The sequence below is a fragment of the Rhagoletis zephyria genome, unplaced genomic scaffold (genome assembly GCF_001687245.7).
Source record: "Rhagoletis zephyria isolate East Lansing unplaced genomic scaffold, Rhagoletis_zephyria_1.1 Rzeph_scaffold_01523, whole genome shotgun sequence".
Lineage (NCBI taxonomy): Eukaryota > Metazoa > Arthropoda > Insecta > Diptera > Tephritidae > Rhagoletis > Rhagoletis zephyria.
Genome location: NW_016158607.1, coordinates 20,680 through 40,777, shown reverse-complemented (window position 1 = coordinate 40,777; position 20,098 = coordinate 20,680). Strand labels below are relative to the sequence as shown.

The 20,098-nt window shown below is 39.0% G+C and overlaps 1 protein-coding gene across 1 annotated transcript in view; it reads right to left on the bottom strand.

Annotated features, from left to right (window-relative positions):
• Positions 1-19,006, bottom strand: part of LOC108364315 (protein FAM135B-like) — a 22,785-nt gene extending 3,779 nt beyond the window's left edge. The window contains exons 1-6 of the mRNA XM_017617948.1: positions 18,948-19,006; positions 18,394-18,758; positions 7,951-8,197; positions 3,350-3,379; positions 2,553-2,877; positions 2-2,479 (exon numbers count right to left, since the gene is read on the bottom strand). Coding sequence (XP_017473437.1) covers positions 2-2,479; positions 2,553-2,877; positions 3,350-3,379; positions 7,951-8,197; positions 18,394-18,758; positions 18,948-19,006 — 3,504 coding nt within the window. The remainder of the gene's footprint in view (position 1; positions 2,480-2,552; positions 2,878-3,349; positions 3,380-7,950; positions 8,198-18,393; positions 18,759-18,947) is intronic.
• Between the last annotated feature and the right edge of the window lie 1,092 nt (positions 19,007-20,098).

The following is a 20,098-nucleotide window of genomic DNA, read 5'->3' as shown; positions in this document are numbered from 1 at the left end:
TACTCTTCTTGCTGTTGCTATTTTTGGATGCATCTATGATCTTTGTTGTATTGGCGGAATGCGACTTGTTGGCGTTTTCTTTTTCATGCGATCCCTGTAAGGGTGGATCACGAAATTCGTCGGGTGGCAGGAGGTCATCTTGAAACTGTTGAGGTGGTGGCACTCGCACATTTTCCAGCGGTGCATTTTCTTTCAAACTGACCAAATCAAAATCGGATTTAGATTTTTCATGTTTAGCATGTCGCGAGCGTTCTCTTCGGGAGGGAATTTCCAAGTCATCGGTCTCCGTTGACTCGCCATTTGGTAAATGTTGTAAATGCCGACGTAAATGCATTTCGGTTCTACTATAATCCGGCTTCATTTTCAGTGTTACCGATGACACTTTGCGATGAATAGATACTTCGTTGCTCGCTCCGTTGGTTTTATGGTTTTGACTCGTATCGCGTTTCGTTGAATTGTGTTTTTTGATGGTTTTTTGATTTTGTTGATCTAACAGTTGTTGCAGTTTAAGACGTAGCTGCTCACCGTTGAGCCGCGTCTCCATGCCATTGATATGTGCTTGTTCTTTCTTCACGTTTTTCTCATTGTTCGTGATGGTTTCGGGACTAGAGGGACCAAGCGAACTGCGTCGACTAGAGACCCAACCGCTCTCCTCACTCAATGATGATGTGGAATTGCTCAGCACAAGTTTGCGTTTTTGGCCCGATTCAGAGTTGAACTGTGGTGGTGGCGCCAGATTTGGTAGCGACTCGCTAAACCCGCTGGTATTCTGTTCGCTGCTAGTATTGTTTAAGGACTCAAGTTTAAAGGGCACACTCAGCGAAGATAGCATTTTATGGTCGCTACTTTTCGATGAATGCACTTTGGAGGCTATATCACTTTCAGAGCTACTTGACTCCTTCTTCAAAGTACCGTTCTTCAACATTTCCTTAAGGTCGGACACTCGGACTCGCGCAATCTCAACTGAACGCGGTATGGTCGACGATGAGTTCGTTTGGATGTTTACATCGCCTTGAGACCTCTGGCGTAGTGCCTGTGAGGAGCTACTGCGCGGTATGGTGTGTTGTTGTTGAGTTGCTGTCAATGTGGGCTTTGGCATAACCTTGGTGCCGTTCTCTAAGCAGCCGTTGATTTTCTTCGACTTGATTGGAGGATATGAGTTTCTCGGTGGAATCAGTCCATTTCCATTGTATTTTGGCAACGAATTGTAGTGCGAGCAAAGCGTTAGCTGCTTTGGCGAATTTAGCATTCGTATTTCATGCAGATAGTCGAACTTACCGGCGCGTTCGCTGGTATTTAATTGGCGGTTCAAAGTGCTTACCACCGACCGGCTACAGCCATTCAAACTCAGATTGTTGGCGTGCGGGGTGCCATTGCCATTCAAATACAATTTTTGTTCGCAACGTGCCCCGTCCTCACAGTTCTTGTACTTCTGTCGAAATTCCGAAATGTTGCGCATGAGATCTTCAGCTTGTGTTTTGTGCTTCCGCGAGCTCGACTGATCGACTTTATTAGCCAAACTAGAAACACTGGCGCCATCACTGAAGTGCTTATAATTAGACTCCGATTGCGTTTGCGAAGAATGCAGATTAAGCTGTTGTGTATGACTGTGAGTGCGAAGAGATGGAGTACTGTGAACTGTACCGTCTAGCTGGTCCAAAGACTTACTGTGACGTGTTGGTAATGTACCGTTCGTATTATAGTTGTATTCATTAGCTGCCTCATTATTATCACCATCTTCGAGTAGACCTGTGACGGAGTGTCGTGACATCTGCCGTTGATTAAGAACGTCGGTGGCCGGTGCCTTTGCAGCTGCCGTCGTTGCAATGGTCAAACTCGCCTGCAATATTTCCCCACCTAAGGCGAATCGTGGAGTAAGCACTCCTGCTACACAGCCAGGGCTACTCTGATACTCAAAATTAACGGTACATGAACATTCCTTGGAGTTCGAACTGCGTCCGCTCAGACTGTTCACCGAATGCGTTTTATCGAGCATGCAGGTGGGCGGAGGCGGTGGTTTGGGCGTACTGCTGCCACAGGAGCTCACCAGACTCTCGTGACTATTCAAATGCGGATCGCTGCCGGTGCGTCTACGTGTATAGCTCGGTGGTTCCACGTAACGATCCTCAAATATCAGCGGCAATGAACTGGCGTCGCCATCAATGGGTGTGCAATGTACCGGCAGCGGTGGCAACGACTGTAAATAGCGACTGCGGCGTGCCATTTCGGCGATGGCTACATAGTTTTGGTAGTTACTGTCGTAGCAACCAGCCGCCGAATGGCGCGGATTTTCGTTGACAAAGAAACCTTCGGCGAAGCGTTGCACTCGCAAAATGTGGTGCTTCTTGGCAAGTAGAGTGTGCACTGCGGACTGAGATGAGGCGAGTATAACGCGTCGCCAAAACATTATGCATTCGGCGCATAGCTGGGCGATGTCGGAATTGGCACGGATTGCAAAGTCCTCCTCGGTATCATGCAGCTGTAATAGATAGTAATAGATTTTTATAAGTTCTGGTCACATTTGCGCAGTCTCAACGACGGGGTAGACCTACCTTGGCTTCTTCGGTAAAATGCTGTAAACGCTCGGAGGCATCATTCTCTCGTAACGGTGGTGAGCCGATTTGGTTATTCATGCTCTTCGTCAGCACTGCACTGAACTCATTGAGAGTCGCTTTCAGATTTTCGATGGCGCCCAACAGTAGACTACAGATTTCATGATGTATCTGTCGCGACTGCAAAAGACGACCGGCAGGTCCGCCGCTGCATTTGGTGGTACCCACAATTTGTGGGCCGAAAAAGACAGCCTCTAGTGGGCCGGGCGACATGCTGCCACGACAGTTCAATTTGCCGCTCCAGGCTTTGGAGCTTTTGGGTGCGCTGTGATTAAAAGTTGCTATTAGTGATTTTGCAGAGCAACCAAAGAAAAAGCCAATGTTTTGTATTTCGCTAAACGAAGCTTTAATAATTTTTGTTTACGATGTTTTGACTGGGACACACACACCTACACGTAAGTTTGTCTAATTATTGCTCTCTAAGCACAACATAAATGCCGACTACAAAGTTTTAGTTAAAATGCTAACAAAGTGGCAGAGAAATTTGCGCTACAAAATAAAAAAAAAAAAACATAAAAAAATAAAACGCTTCTAAAAATAGAAATGAAATGGTAACCAAAGTAAGATAGACTACATTCATTTTGCTCCCACTACTGTTACAAACTTAGATTAAAAGTTCATTCACAACTAAAATCAAAAGAAAATAGGGGTTCGAGAGGAAAGCAAAAACAACTATTTAGTGAAAAGAAAATAAGAAAACTATAACTTTGTGATATGAAAGGCGGAGAAAGTCTTACCAGAGTTTAATGTAACGGAAAATTGTTTTCCTTTTTTTTTTTTGTTTGTTATCGATGGTAAGCGTTCATGAGGAGGAAGTCCAAACAAAAACAAAAACAACGTTTGTCGAGAATATGCGAATTTTGCGAGTAGGTACATTTTATGTGAAATGTTGACGATTTGGGCCAGGTTAGGTTTGTTTTTGATTTTGGTTTTGATTCGTTGGGTTAAAAAAGTAGTTGGAAGTAGAACTTAAGTTAGTAAAAATTATATTTGATTATGTAGAAATAAGTATGTAGCATATTTTATGTATTAAATGTATGAATTGGGTATTGAGAGAAAATATTTGATTATCAAAAAACTACGAACTTGCTTCTTGGAGTTAGGGCTAAGCTTTTGAAAACAGCAAACTGATACCTTGGATTATAAAGCAAATAAATTCTACTGAAATTTTCTTCAAGGGTTTAAGAACAGTGGAGGTAAAAGGTGAACGGTCGTGCTTATACTTAGAAAATTCTCCTGAATTTGAAAAACTTAAATTCTAAACAGTTCACGGATGGAAGTTAAAAAAAATGCCAAACATTGCATACAAAAAATATTGAGTCACTGAAAATCTTTGAAATCGGGCAATAACCACGCCCACTTCCCATATACTGAAATAGTGCGCTCCGTTTGGAAAAGTTTGGAGCTTTTTTGTAGGCTTCTTAACCCTTTGCTGTCACTTTTAAAAAATTATTCTTATTTATTTACGTACCATAATCACCTATAAATCAAACATTTCAGGGTTTGCAGAGTGGTGTCACAAGATTTCTTCTCTTATATATTTAATAAACATATTTTGGCAAAGGCAGATCATGTGATGATTGCACAACTCGGCCGACTCCATTCCAAAACACAGTATGCAACATTTCCTGGAAAAATCGGGTTTTTATAATTTGGGATATACTGTGTTTAGACACACCTTTTAACTAGGCCTATTTGTTGATAGCTGCAAGATTTTCGGAGATACGACACAGTATCTACACAAATTTTAATATTTTCCCATTCCAAAAAAAAGTAGCTTTTTTCTCTACATCAATTTAATTTTTAACACTTACTGTGTTTTGGAATGAAGCAGCCAAACTCGCCCAATTTATCGAGACATTTCAGCACGAAAGAAAACATATGAATACCCCTGAAGCTTTTAAGACTGCCATAGTGATTCTTACCGACCTTGGGAAGCGGCGGCAGTTAGCCTCCAATTGTATGGTGTGTAAGCAAGTGTAAGCGTCGCAGTGAAAATCTTGTTCAAGGTCGCCAACAAAAGCTCAGCTTCTTTGAGTACTACAAAATATATCTTGCCTCTTTTCCATGCAGACCGAGTTATTTGAGGCCATAAAGAGGTTGAATAGCACATCTTTTGGCATCTTCACTCAACACAATTCGGTCCAAACTCTTTGCACCAAACCATAGTGACTGTCACACTCGTTTCGCTTCCAAAAGAACAGAAAATGTCTAACCCCTTGTCGCCGTGAAGGAGCCATCAGCCCTTTTGAGTGAACCCTGCTCAGTGGCTTGTTGTTATTCAAAAAAATTTACCAACCTGGCAGCATGTACCGATAACGCAGTAGTGTTCTTTGAACGAAGCTCTTTTCGAGAAACGCCTTTGCTTAAGGAATGATTGCACTGCCCAGTAAGTTGCTACTTAAGAGTCAATTAGAGTGCGCAGGCGCTATTTTGTTGAGCTAAATACTCTTAGGTATGAAAGTTCTATATCTTTTATTTAAATGCCTTGATTTATAGAATAACTTATATAGTTCAAAGTACGCCAGACAAAGCATCACAAAACTTTTCCCGGTGTTCGTCGATAGTTTCCTCAAACACCCACTGCCCCTTGACCTCCACTGTATTCATGTAGGTACATCGGAAGCCGGAAGCAGAGGTACTGGCGTTAATTCAAATAATTGCGTAAATTCTGGCTTAACTTGACAACTTAATCCGGGTACCATCTTTTTCCGATTCTGATAATTTGTTGAGTCTATTCAAGTGATTTATTGCAATTTATTTAGGCGGAAGGTAGTTTTTTTTTTTTGTCAAAATCTACTTGTAGGATAGTAATACTTGATGAAATAGCAAAATAACAACAACAACAACAACAATTTCCAGCTCGGTGCAACACAAGATTAAAGAGAGTACCAAACAGATTAAATGTACACTTGAGTTTTTACAGGCAGGCGTGTTTGTTGCCTTTATTTGCAAGTACGAACTTTGTGTAGTTCGTAGCCTCGGTGGGCAACTGTAGTGATAGAGCAGCAAATGGCAGTGCGAGCATACAAAAAGTTTACAAACTACGAGTATACATACATATGTACATACATATGTATGTAAAAATGTGTGAAATACAAACTTTTTCAGCATCAGACGTCGCAAAATTTGTATACGCCATGGAAAGTTGAAAGGAATAACTTGTGGTAAGGCTCTCATTTGTCGTCTGCATCCATATATTTATTTCAGTATACATACATATGTATATGTATGTAGACATGTTTGCGCACGTGAATGTGTGATCCAATAGTATGCACAAAGCAGAACAGTATGGCGGCGTAACGCAGCGCAGCGGCAACAATTGATTTAAGTCATTAAAATTAATTGCAAAACAACTAAGGAAGTCAGTGAGTCGTTATGCCGGTTGGAAAGGAAACACAAAATAGGATTAGAGGCAATAGGATGTACTATGTATGTATAGTGGTCCACAAAATAATAGGAGTGCGTTATTTTGGTCAGTTTTTGTTATTTGTCTATTGTTTATTTAATGTTTATTATTTTTATACAAATCTCAAGCTGGGTATACAACAAACAACGAATAAATTCAGATTTCAACCTTTGTACAAAAATTATTAAAATTCTGTAAATTTTCACCAAAATATCAAACTTTTTAATAAGAATCTTCAGAGAAAATTCTGGTATGCAGTTTTATAGCCCATTCAATTCTAGTCTGAAGAAGTGCAAGTTTCAAGCTGCTAAAAAATTCCGTTGATTTTTGAGAATTTTTTCGGTTGAAGGTGTTTCACGTTTTTTCCATACAAAGTATGTTCGACAATTTTCTTTTATATGGGGACAGTGCCAGCAAAAAAAATTGCCAAAAATCAACGGAATTTTTTAGCAGCTTGAAACTTGCACTTCTTCAGACTAGAATTGAATGGGCTATAAAACTGCATACCAACATTTTTTCTAAAGATTCTGGTTAAATAGTTTGAAATTTTGGTGAAAATTTGCAGAATTTTTATAATTTTTGTACAAACTTGAAAATGTAAATTTATATGGTGTTTGTTGTATTACCAGCTAGGCTTTTACAAAAAAATACGAAACATTAAATAAACTAAAGACAAATAGCCAAAACAGGTTAAAATATCCCACTCCTATTATTTTGTGGACAACTGTATGTATGTATGTATGTATGTAAATGAAGTGAGGGCAGACATGCCAGAGACAAGAGCATTACCAAGGATTCGCATTGCTATTCAGATGCATGCAGCCATATTTGCTCGTCGGTCGGTCGGAGGTTACACGTGGCTTCGTGTGTGTGTGTGTAGGAGGTTTTTTGTTGTGACAGCGAATGGAGACTGCTGCTGCGTAGGCTGGCCATGCGCCACTCATATTTTGCATACTCGTATGCACACACATACATACATATCTCATATCTCATGCGATGCTAATGAGCGCTGATGTGTGGCGCATGGCCAGGACAGAGCAGAGCACACGCGTACGTAAGAGTTTTAATGAGCTGCAAATGTTTCGTCTATTTTTTTTTTACCATTTTTTGCGCTGGTCCCAACTTCCAGCGGTTTTTGTTTTTTTTTGTTTTTGAGGAGCCAAAGTATGTATATGGGTGATGATATGTTGAAAGTAGCAAGCGCGGCTGGTATTCATGGTATGAATTTTAATTTTTTATTAGTGCACGTGCACTTAGATACAGTTGTGTGTGTGGATGTTCGGAGACAAGCATTCGCGAATTCAAATTGCGGTTTGCTATTACAAACATATGTATGTTTTCTGTACATATGTAGATATGTACATATGTATGTATGTATGTATGTATCCATGTTTGTCAGTTTGTCTATGAGAATTTTCAAATGAGTAAGCAATGGCTAGATGCGCCCATTAAAATGGCATTTGATGTTTTAAAATGCACGCCCACACATATCTATAACACATACATACATACATATGAGTGTATGCAACTATGCAGGTGTAATTGTGAATTGCAGCAATGCAGCCACAAATGCCACATTCACTGCCGTCAGTAGTTCGGTTCGTGCCCGCTCAATGACCACGACAGGCGTGGTTGGTTGGTTGGTTAGTTTGTTGGTTGCTAGATGCTGGATTTGATAATCTTGTACGTACGTACATATATACATACATACATACATACAAGCATTCGTATGCACATATGTATAATACCGGATTGTGCGTGGTTTTGCCCTTTAAACTCATTGGCTTTTTTTTTGTGTTACTTGACTCGTCAACACGTTCTTTCCTTATCCCACCCACCATCGATCGACCTGCTGTCAAACCCAATTTGCCCAGTTTCTCACTCAACACATTCACACACACACACACACACACCTCACATGATACTCACTTTATATAGGGCTGATGCAGCGCCACCAAACTAGCATGGATGCCAACGCTAATGGCGGCCAAGTGGAAGTAATCGAATAGCACCGGCAGATGGTAGTGCAGCCCTCGACCTGGATGGAAATTCAGCTGTAAGGTGCGTGTAGAGGCCAACGATAGTGCGCTGGTGCCATTCTGTTCACCAAACCACAGTTCCAATTGCAATGAGAACTCAGCACGTTCAATGGATTCCTTCAAGTGACGGCTGTCGACTGCAAAAAAAAAAGTGAAGTGAAAAGAGAAAATCGAAAATTAAATACATACTTAAATTGTGAAGAGGATTTGAATACGAAATGAAGTTGCTGTTCATATGAAATGAATTATTTAAGTACTATGATTTCTTGAGATAATTAGCAATACTAATTGAATGATTGAGGTAACGAAAGGGAGTGTAAATGAAAAGCGGTTAGAGGAAAGTGAGGTGGTGAATAAAAGGGGAAAATACTTTACGTTGCATTCGGAAAATTTAATTGAAATTTTTATCTTCTTATTTTTGACCACCAATAATTTTTTAGAAGAAAGTATTTGTATTTACCATGAGCAGAAATGTGATTTTTTCGCCAATGGTTTTAATTTGAACGTGGCAGTGAACTATTTTTCTTTTGAGCGTCGTCATTTTAAAACTGAACTGCATTTGAATTGAAAATCGCGATTTGTTCACGACATCTAATTTCCCCTTGACCAAGTAATTTAGACTAGATAGGTTAGGTCAAGCAGAGATCATGGAGATTTAAAGTGTTTCCAGAAAACTTGCGAGCTGACAACTTGGCTTATCCCGTCTTTAAAAACATTAATTTTCTTAGCAAACTGGAACAACGTTGTATGAGTGAGGACCAAAACCTGCTAAGATGATGTGCTCCACAGTCTTCTCATTCACACCTACGGAGCTCCGTGGCGGTTTAAATACCGTAGATCCTACTCCCTTGTCCCATCCGAGTTAGCCATACTCCCGCCATTATTTGATTCCCCGGCTCACTGGGTCTATTCGTCCAGGAATTGTTGACATTATGCTATAAGTAGTAATCGCGAAGCCTGAATACAAACTTGCCTGTGGCAATCATTTTGGCAGCAATTTTGAACGCTAGATGTTTAGAGTACTAAAATCTGCGTAGTTGGTGTATATAAGTACTCTTGTGAGTAAGGTTTTCTTCTTAATTGCTGTACACCAAACTAGAGTACCACGGAAAAATATCAGCCTGACCATTGCCGTGAAGATACAATAGAAAATGATAACTATAGACCCTAATTGCACAGAGTGGAACCGCGGCTTACTCAGCCCCTCTACTACGTTGCGTCGTCACTTAAGTTTGCTATCGAGATGTATGTACTTATTCCGAGACACGGTCCATCTCGATTTGGCATAGACCAGACCGGATTCTAATATCTCCTACGAAAGAATATTAAGTCTGTAGTTTTCGGACTATGTTGGGTACTGCTGTGCCCTTGAGTGAGCTAGGTATGGACAGACATTTCCTACTTACGGACGCAGTTGTTATACTCATGGTCTTAAGTTCGGTGGGTGTTTTTTCTATTTTTTAGTAGCTTCTTGGTTATCAGCACCAAAGTAGTGCCTACAGTACGCTTTCTTGTGACATTTACTTTCAAACCGGTATGTTAGTCAAATAAATACTCCAGCACGTGCAGTGTCCATTTTAAAAATACAGCGTGTACATTTATTGATACTCCTTCTAAGATGGTTTCACTAAGTAAGTGACATTAAAGGACTTAACAGTGATATTCTCTTTGTCACGATGCAGAGAAATAAAGGCAGCATCTGCTTGTCTACTCATGATCAGAATTCAATATTCCGTGAAAATCTGCCCTCTCTCAGTCAGTGTAATCTCTTATTCTATCCTTCTTGCCTCTTCAATTATTTCATAAGCGGCCGCTGGGATCGGTTCAAGCTAACATAAAAAAAAGTTTTTTGTAATAGCGGTCACCCCTCGGCAGGCAATGGTAAACCACTGAGTGACATGAAAAACAGCTTCTCATAAAAATACAATCGCCGTTCGGAGGCGGCGTAAAACTATAGGGACCTCCCTTTTTTGTGACAACATCAGAGGAGAAGCTCGGCCAAACACAAACATACATATTTGTAAGCGCACCTGGCGCTGCCCTTCATGCTCTTCTACACTTTACCATCGCTTTCCCCCTAGCGTGGAGAGGCATTACGGCCACCTGCAGGCTTTAAATAAATGGATTTTGGTATGATACAGATTGGAGTGAGGCAGTAATCTAGACACAAGTGTCTTTTCAGTGCCTAAGGAATGTACACCACCATTACCTTTTAAATATGAGGATATTATACAAGGTTGAGTAGTCTGAGGATGAATGCGGACTTAATTTTAACATTCAGCCCGGACTCACACACTATCGAACCTTCACTGATCGCTTTAAAACTAAGACTGGGTCAGGATATTGTGTCTGTATCGAAGATAATGAGGATGAGATTTGCTTTTCTCTTGGGGAATAAGCAGAGGTATTTGAAAGCCTCAAGGCCATGGACATCGTGGGGGAAACTAGGTAGAGATAAAGGACAGCCATGTTGCACTCAAGGAATTGGCCAGTCTTCTAACTACTTCCAGACTAGTTCGGCAATGCAAGTCTCGACTAAATTATGTTCGAAAATAGAACTAACTTGTCTTACTCTGGATGCCAGGTCAATCGGTGGTAACTGGTAATGAGGTATCTGACCATTTGGCCAGAGAGGGCGCAGACCAGGTTTTCTTCGCTCCGCATACAGTTATAGCACTCCCCCCTTCGTCCATCAAAATTACCACCAGAAACTGGATCCATATTTTCTCTCACCCGTTGTTTGGTAAATTTAGTTCCGACAAAAAAAATTGTATGAATTAAATGCGCTAGTTGCAACCTCTGCGGAGCAGATGCTGCTACCAATCGAACATTGAGTTACGAGACATGGTGCTAAAACTATATACATACATTTAGTCACATCTGATATTATATTAGATATTTTTCTTTGTGCGAGTGAATCTAGCTCTTAAGATGGTAGATTTTAGTTATATTTATATATACACAAAGTCGGCTTCTTTTGGCTTAAACAAATTATTTCATACGGCAGTTGAAAATTGCGTAGGTATGCTAAGTAGGAAAATGAAATAAGTAAACAGAACAAGAGACTTCGCCATCCATCTAATGCTGCATACTTACGAGCGCACTATTTGCTCACCTTGAAAATACCCAAATTTAGCAATGAGTGAAGAAGCAAGAAGCTTTTGAAAAGTTGAGAACCAACTTTAATGTCAAATAAGTAAAACTTATAAAAATCTCAAACTTTAATCACACAGATTACTAGTTTGTATTTGCAGAAAGCTAAATGCATGTGTTAGTGAATATCTTAGGTGTTTTAGGAAATATGTAATTTCAGCTGGCGGAAATTTTCACATTCATGTCCTTCAGACAATCTTAAGTTTTTGCTGACTAAAAAATAATCTCGAAATCCGAACGAAAGTGTTGCAATATTTTTGGCAAATACTTATTCAACATTTCTCTTCTCGATATGTCGTAGAGATTTTACTTTTCTAAAAATTGAATCAAACATTGCAGACGACTTAAGTTGTCATCTCACTTCATTTTTTTATTTCATTTCATTCACCTCAGGGATGTGTGTACTATTTGCTTTCCACAGATTTGTCTTGGCAACGTCAACAACAAAGCAACGACGACGTGGGCCCACTTAACTGCGCGCATTCATGGTGAGCCGCATAAAGGCCCTACATCACACGTGTATGTATGTATGTACATACTTAATATAAAGAATCTGATACATACTTATGTATGTATGTGCATAAATTTGTTATTTAAGAACTTATGTACATTTACGCTAAGTTATGTATGCATTTATGCTAAGAGAGAATTTATGTAGGAATGTATCTCGCTGGCATCAAATTTCTTGTCTTTCATACACTTTTGTTCACACATATGTATGTATGTACGCTTGTTAACTGCGTTTAATATAAAATAGTATAAACGCAAAGATAAAATAGCAGAAACAGCAGATAAAACGTAAAATATGCCACTTGCATGAAAAGTATCTGTCTGTCATTCGGTCTGCCGGTCTCCAATTGGAATACTTTGTACTACGTCTAATACTTATTCATATGGAGCGAATATATTCACATATGTATGTATGTATGTATGTATGTATGTATGAAAATGCGTCGACTGCACGCGGTCTTCTTCTATCAACCGCCAACAACACCAACAGTTTCATCCAACTATTGTATGTATGTATTTTTAGAATACTCGTAGCAACAACTACAATGCAAATAGTAGCACTTATTCTAGGAGTAGTACTTCTTATGCCCGAGTACCGGATGAGTGTTTCAATATGTAAATTCATTTAATGTTTCCCTTCTCTAAAAATATAAACATACTTACATACATATGTTTGTATGTACGAATGAGTAGATATGTAATTCAAGTACAACATTCATTCAACTTAGCAGGCATTTACGACAAATTAACTACTTCACTAAAGAAGTTGGAAAATATTTTTCGTATCCTCACATATCCGCTATAAAATTTTTCTTCGTCTTTTATTTTAAGAATATTTACATGTTTGTGTTTGGGTAGTATAGCTTCATGGGTATTTTTCGCAGATTCGCCGCATTACGATATCTATGTATATTTAAAGCCATTTAGGCAGTGAAAAACGACGTAGCCATTTTCCTTAACTTAAAATCGTCGTTGTCTTTTGAGTATACAGTTGCTGTAAGTGTTACAATTGCATTAGGACATATTCGATTTTCCAAAAATTTTAGCCTGAAAAAATGTCCAAAATCGTGTTTTTCTCATTATCAGATTTGCGGTCTATAATCCCTACCCAAAGTTCTTCTTTTCTACTTCTATGGCCGAATTAAGGGGTCAGGCGATCCGTAAGGATGAAGGATCAACCAGGCTGGAACTTTTCGTACATTCGCAAACGAAGTGGTTCTGGTACGGAAGGAGGCTACTCAGCCGTAATTGGTTATGGATGATCTCTGCCCGGGTGGTCAACTCCCTTTTTCCACAACTCGTACAAAAGAAGTCGACAGAAAGAACCAACTTCGCTTCAACTCGGCCTATGGCCACACCGGAATCTCCTATGACAGAACGAGGTCCCAATGAAGGCAGCCGAGAGTTGAAATTGCACCCAACAGCATCAATGGCAGACTCCCACCCGGTCTGGAAAATCCAAAGGCTAGTTTCGTGTTCTGTTTCATAGAGTAGTGGACTTCTCAACAAAGCGAGCAGTTGTGGGATGGATACAGTGCCAGTTTGATAACCTTCGATAGGTCGGTCCAAGGACTTTACCAGAGTGCAACATTCAAAACCAACCACCAACACCTTCGTAGCAATAGTCGCCTAGTTACCTCACCGATCAAGGATGATCAGGGAAGAAGAAGGAGGAGAAGAAGAAGAAGGCGAAGAAGAAGAAGAAGAAGAAGAAGAAGAAGAAGAAAAAGAAGAAGAAGAAGAAAAAGAAGAAGAAGAAGAAGAAAAAGAAGAAGAAGAAGAAAAATAAGAAGAAGAAGAAGAATAAGAAAAAAAAGAATTCTATGGAAAAGCGCATTTCGCTCCGAAGAAGAGTAGTGAAGCAAGCAATGGACGAAAACATAGAGGAAAGTGGAATCTGTAAGCGCCAATGGAAGTAGATCCAAAGTAAAGCTAGAAGTGAAGCAGGGCAACCCAGATCTGTCCTCATCCTTGTACGGATGCCTGTTGATTTTCTTGTAGGTAAGTTGTCTGTGGCGACGGTAGATCCGTAGCTGCCATCGTTAAACCAGTCGAGGTCTCTTCAGGAGCTCATCTGAAAGTTGTAGAAACTCGAGATGTCCCATAATGTCACAACGCTGCCTCACCATTCCATGCAGCAGAAATCTTAGGGATAGTTTCAGGGTTGAGCCAAGGCATGTAGTAATCACATCGAACATCTACACATGTAGACTTGTTTCTCGACAAAGAAGACTTGGAAATAATAATAGCTAGGAGCGGCAGTAAGGTTAACTAAACCAAACTCTACCACCTGTGCGCCTCTTCTTAAATGGAGCAAAATTTTATTTTTTTTTCATATTGGAAAACGCAAATTTATGAAATGCTCTATATTTGGTCGACCGCAAGTGGGTTAAACTGACCGGAAGTACATTTTTTTAATGGGATATATATGGTTTTACTATAGATTCGGATTCTATTTATAAAAATACGTCACTTTTGTTTGGCAATTTTTTCTAGCAGGTGCTTATTTCATGGCTCTATCTTTTGGTCGTATATACGACTTCCAAAAAGTCTTCCGGAAGTCTATTCCAAAAATAACGTATTTTTATCCACAGAATCCGAACCTGCGGTAAAAGCATGCACATGTGTCACTTAAAAAAATTTACTTCCGTTTAGTGAAAGCCTGTATAATTTAAAGGCATTTTGCTCCCGGTTGCATACCCAGTAGTGCAAAGCAATGGCCTAGAATTCAGTAAGCCGAACACCAACTGTTTCACTGTGCACACGCTTTGAATTAGTTCGGCTAAAATGATGAAGTCTATAGTTTGCGTAACGATCGCTTTTTCAGGCTATCCGCATATATGTCTGCATGGTTCTATACTGCTCCATACAAACATATGTAGTATAAGTGAACAACACAAGTATTAGCTATTAAAATTTACCGCAACTTGTTGGCCGGAGCGTGAAATTAACAAAATATTTTTTGGCTCGTGAAGAGATTATACGAACACATGTACAAGTAAATATTTATGTAAACATTGTCGCCCAAGGTGGGTGAAAAACACAAAAAAAAAATCAAAAACTTTTATATAAAACAAGTTTTTAGATATTTCCTACATCTCTTATATGATTTTCTTAGCTCTTGTGAATTCATAAGTATAAGCAATAATTCTAAGACTGTTTATGCCGCCACTTAACATTAACCGCATAAAGCTCCTAACAGCTAAAGTATCATTCAGTGCTTCATACAGAACGACCTTGCATTAAATCATATTTTGTACAAATTTAAACGAAGCACTTGATTAAGCAACGATTTTCTGAATACTTTACCGCTCTTTCTCCAATATACATATATGTATGTACAAATATTGAAGACCCTACACTCGTATGCACATACTTACATACTTACATATATTATCGTAAAGAGAAAAAGCCGAGGAAGCGAACATTAATATTTTATTACCCTATAAAATTCATAAACAAAGTACTTTTAATGCTTGAATCCCAAGCATTTGTACATACTTATGCGAGTGTGTGTGCAAGAAATACGATTATGACCGCGAGCAATTCTGACGAATGTTTTTTATGTGATATTAAATTGTTGTAGCTAACTAAATTTTTGGCTCTTGACTTTTAGTAGTATTTGATTAGAGATGGATTTTTACAGTGGAAAAATATATTTTAAAATGTGAAATATTTATGCATTTATGTTTGTATGCACTTTAAAATATTTTTTGTACCCCAGTAGTTGTCAGCCATTGGGCTTAATCAAATCCTAGGAACTAATCTTGTGCAAACTTGTAATTAAGTTTTGATTAGAGAGCACTCTCATTTGTTAATTCTGACTGCAGTACTTACAAATTACTTAAGCACTTTGTGTCCAAAAAAAAAAACAAAAAAAACTTTCCAATGAAGCATTTAAAAGTAACTTTTCATTATGCCAAAATATACGTACTTTGCTCATTAACTCTATTTTCGCTGCACTCTGCTCTGACATCTATCGCTTGCTTTTGTTTTTGCTGTTGCTTTTCACTTTTTTTTTTTTTTTTTAGTTTTACTTCAAGTCAAGCAAAATCGCTTGCATATGCCTCGTTGGTTGCGTTACGCTGCTGCAGCCTGCAGTGATGTCGGCCGAAGTCGAATGGCAAGCGCAGTAATTTCAATAATGCGGCAGTTGGCACGCACTGCGAAACGCTGTCTAGCGCCTGCACGCTTCAGCGGAACGGCACAGGATGCATGACTCGAATATTGTGCCAGCACATGGGGCGCTTTTGGCATTACTTTAATTCAATCAAATACAAATGGGTATATACTTATATATATATATATATATATAGATGTGCATTTAGACTTACATACATACACATATGTATGTACTACATTAGACTGCATCACTCCCCATACAACAAAAAAAAATCGGTACTGTTTTCCCATTGGAATTATAAAGTATATTATATTTTAAGACTTTCGCCTAAATATTTAGGAAAAATATAAAAAAATTTCTCAAAAAATTTAGTGAATAAAAACAGTTTCTTAAAGAATTTCTGCAAAAGCCGCCTCAATTGACAAAACAGTTTAAGCTTAAAAAATTTGCAAAAAAAGATTTAAATAAATTTTCTACGCAATCGTAATAATGAGATATTGGATGCTGGTTTTTGAACTTTTTTCAAAGATTGGTTTAAGAAGAACTTGTATAACTCAGCCAAAACTTTACCGATTTAGACTTATGAGGCATCATTGAAAAGGTATTTTCTCACCTTTTTTTGTTATTTGCACATAAACTCATTCAAAGTATGAAACAGAAAGTTAGGATGAATGAGCGTAATTCCAAGTTGAATTAAGATGTGTTGATATTTGAAAAAAAAAAAAAAATTGGGGCGTGAATTAGTCTTTCTGCAAATAAATAAAAAGGGTGAGAAAATACTTTTGAACTGATGCCTCTTAGGTCTAAAGCGGTATAGTTTTTTCCCCGTTATTCAAGTTTTTCTTAAACTAATTTTTGAAAAAAGGTAAAGAACAGCATCAACAATCTACTCATTACGATTCCGTTGAATTTTTTATGAGGATTTTTTTCAAAAAATTCTTTAAGAAACTATTTTTATTCATAAAAAACTCCATTTTTGGAGGTATTAATCCAGCTCCCGTAAATCTTAACACTTTTCCGTAATATTTTGGTGGACGTCTTCAAATGTAATAAATTTTGTAATCCGGGTGGGAAAAACCGCAACTTTTTTTGGCGATGCAGTCTAATGTTAATATATATTTCACACTCTTGGCCATGTGAAGAATCACCGCGAATACCGTTATTTTATATTTTAAAGTTTACTGGTTTTTCTCAAGTTATGTGTGCGATCTACACACTAAAGGTCTAAATATAGCAACTTAACTTAACTTAACGGAACTAAGAACTTAAAAAATCAAAATAAAATGACTTTGACGTGGCATTAAGTCCAAATATAAGGATATCCATTTAAGAGAATTTTCAAGTGTCAGCCTCTAAGTTATGTCAAGTTGCCATAATCAGACCTTAAGGCTATTGCTAGAACTTGTGTTATTCAGTGGCTCTTATTTGCCTCACTTAGTCACCGTAGCAAATAGATGCACCATAAAAATTCTGTATTTGGACCAATTCTAAATACAATCCATATCTTGCAAACGTTGCTCTTTTAACTTGCCCACCATCAGGAACAGGGAGAATATTTCGTTGTCAATCTAAGTAGATGGAGCTGCCTACAAGTGGTGTTATTGCTCACAGGTCAATTGGTCCATTCCCGTGGCGCAAATATCTGTCTGTTATCCGACCTACATGTCAGCTCCTATTACAGCTTCCTGTCGTGAAGGAAACTTTAGGCAAGGATTAGGTAAGGAGCTTTTGGCTGCGATGTGCTTGAGGGACAAAAATATGCGCTCTTCGTGACACAGCGCTTCCTGGTGAGTAAATTTTTGCTTAAGTACGAGTAACTATCTGTGCATGGGCCTTGGAAAGATTGGAATCTTTGGTTATTCTTTGGATAACAAGGTTGTTAGTTTCTTAAAAATAGCCGATTTTGGGTGTTAATTTTCGTAGCTGATTAAGCTTTCAAGTGGACCAAAATCGCTTGACCACAGAGTAAGAATGACGCCTCTGCCTTAAAAAGGATGAGACTTCAAAACAAATTTTGTGCATTTGCCGGTCCTGGATAAAGAAAGATTTGTGAGTTTCGAGTCCTAAGGATTAGGAATGCGCCTACCAAAGTCCTTTTTTTGGATTCTCTAGGGAAGCCGATGGCATCTTGGGGTTTCAGAGTTGAGAATACATTTCACTTGTTCTGCCACACTCAGTTGCTTAACTAACTACAATATGAGCCAAAACGCCTAAATAATAGTAATAACTTGGCTTCAGCGCCACTTGACAAATTAATTTTTCTCATACAAACTTTGTATTTTTAATTACAAATATAATAAAAGAATGACTTATTAATCGGTCAAGCTGTCCAAGTTTACCTTCGATAAATTGCATTTCACTTTAGAGACACTTTGAAAAGCCGCTGCCATAGCCAAGTTAGTTCGTAGATGGCTACCATTAAGTAAGCCACCATTTCGAGGAAGATATGTAGCTTTCATTTAATTTTAAAAACATTAATTTCTACATACATATAGCTTTACTTATTCAATAAGTACATATATGTTTGTATATAAATTTTTAACTCACCCAACAAGTGTGTACGAAAGTGAATGACATCGCGCAACGCCACTTCCTCATTCCTGTAGAGAATCTGAAAGATGCGCGATGCACCGCAGCCGTTAATTATGCATGCAGATCCTGACAATAGGCTGCCGCCATTCGTATCCTGGGCGTCGCCCTGCTCCTGCAGTATATCGCCCTCGCCCCCCTCGCCCACCCCGTCACCGCCGCTGCTGTCACCACCACCACCGCTGCCACCGTTCGTGGCTGTCTGCGCTTGTGTGTGCACTTCTGCCGAATGTGAATTGTTTTGCGGTGTGTCTGGTATACTGGTTTCCACCTGCACGGGAAGTCGCGGTGAGACACGCAGGCCGCAACGTACCTGATAGAGGCTGTGGAAGAGATATAAATTCATATAAATGTGGAATATGATTTACCGAGACGTTACGACATACATACATACATATAAGTTAAGTATATTTTTACAAAAAGAGCTTAAAACAGTCGCTGATGAGTTTTATACAGAAGGGCAAGCAGTTATCAGGTGCGTTCTCATCAAAAAGCTCATTTATTCTACCCACCTTACATTCACAGCGCGCTTGTCAATTGGCAGTTCGACAAGCTCTTTAAATGCCGCCATGCGCGTATTTTTCTGGCCTTTTCGCGGCGGAAAACATGTATTTATTTTTAATCTCTTCAACGTAACATCGTCTGAGCATAAATATTCAGCTGTGCAAATTCCACTTGAGCACCCAGGAAAATATCCACCAAATAATAAGAGTGGCAAGGCAGCTATAGCTACATATGTATGTATGTATGTATGTATGTATGTAGTAGAGTGGTGCAGGCGAACTGTCAGCCCGCCAGCTGAGCTGAGACGAGATACATAAGTAGACAGATGGGCAGACGACGTACGTGGCGTATGAGCAACGCATGCACTCCGATGTTCGCGAAAGCCTGTGAAATGTGTATTGTGAAAAGAGTGCGTGCTGTTAAAAAAAAAAATAAATAATACAACAACAAGAAACAAGCGAATCGAAAATGCCAAATTATTTGTTATGGCTTCTGGAGCTGACATGTGCTTTTCATAAACGACCAACTGATTTGTTGAGTGCTTGTGACTGCCGCGATGACGGGGAGTGTTGCGAGTAGCTGTGTGGGAACGGCAGACACCTACATACATACATATTTATAAATATGTACATAGTATGTATGCACATACATACATATGTTTAGAACTAATGTACGGTTTATTTGTGTGATGCCATTTAATTTGGTTTTTCATAGTATTCAACGGCGTAAATGTCAAAAGCGATGAGCTAAAATAAAATGCTCGCTATCTTCGGGGAAAAAGCGGAGAGGCGTGCAGCGCATGCGGCGAAGTAGTGCACAGTGTATGCCTTCGCGCGCTTATTTCCCTGTTGGCTTTAATTAATTTTTAATTTGATATATTTACTGCACGCAACATGCACAGATGTCAGTGGAATGTCAAAACTGCTGTCAGCGATTTTCAATGGCATTGGCTTCTGCTAGGCCAGCCAAGCCAGCCAAGCAATCAACGAGTAAGTAGATGAGTTTACATGTTCTGGTGGTAGTATTTTAAAAATAGTTGTGTAAATACAAGTTCAAAGCAAAATTTAGAAGCTTTTAATTTATGAGCCATGCCATGATTGAGGTGAAGGTTGCGTTTTAGTGAAAAGCCTCTTCATTTGACTTGTTTACATTGTGAATT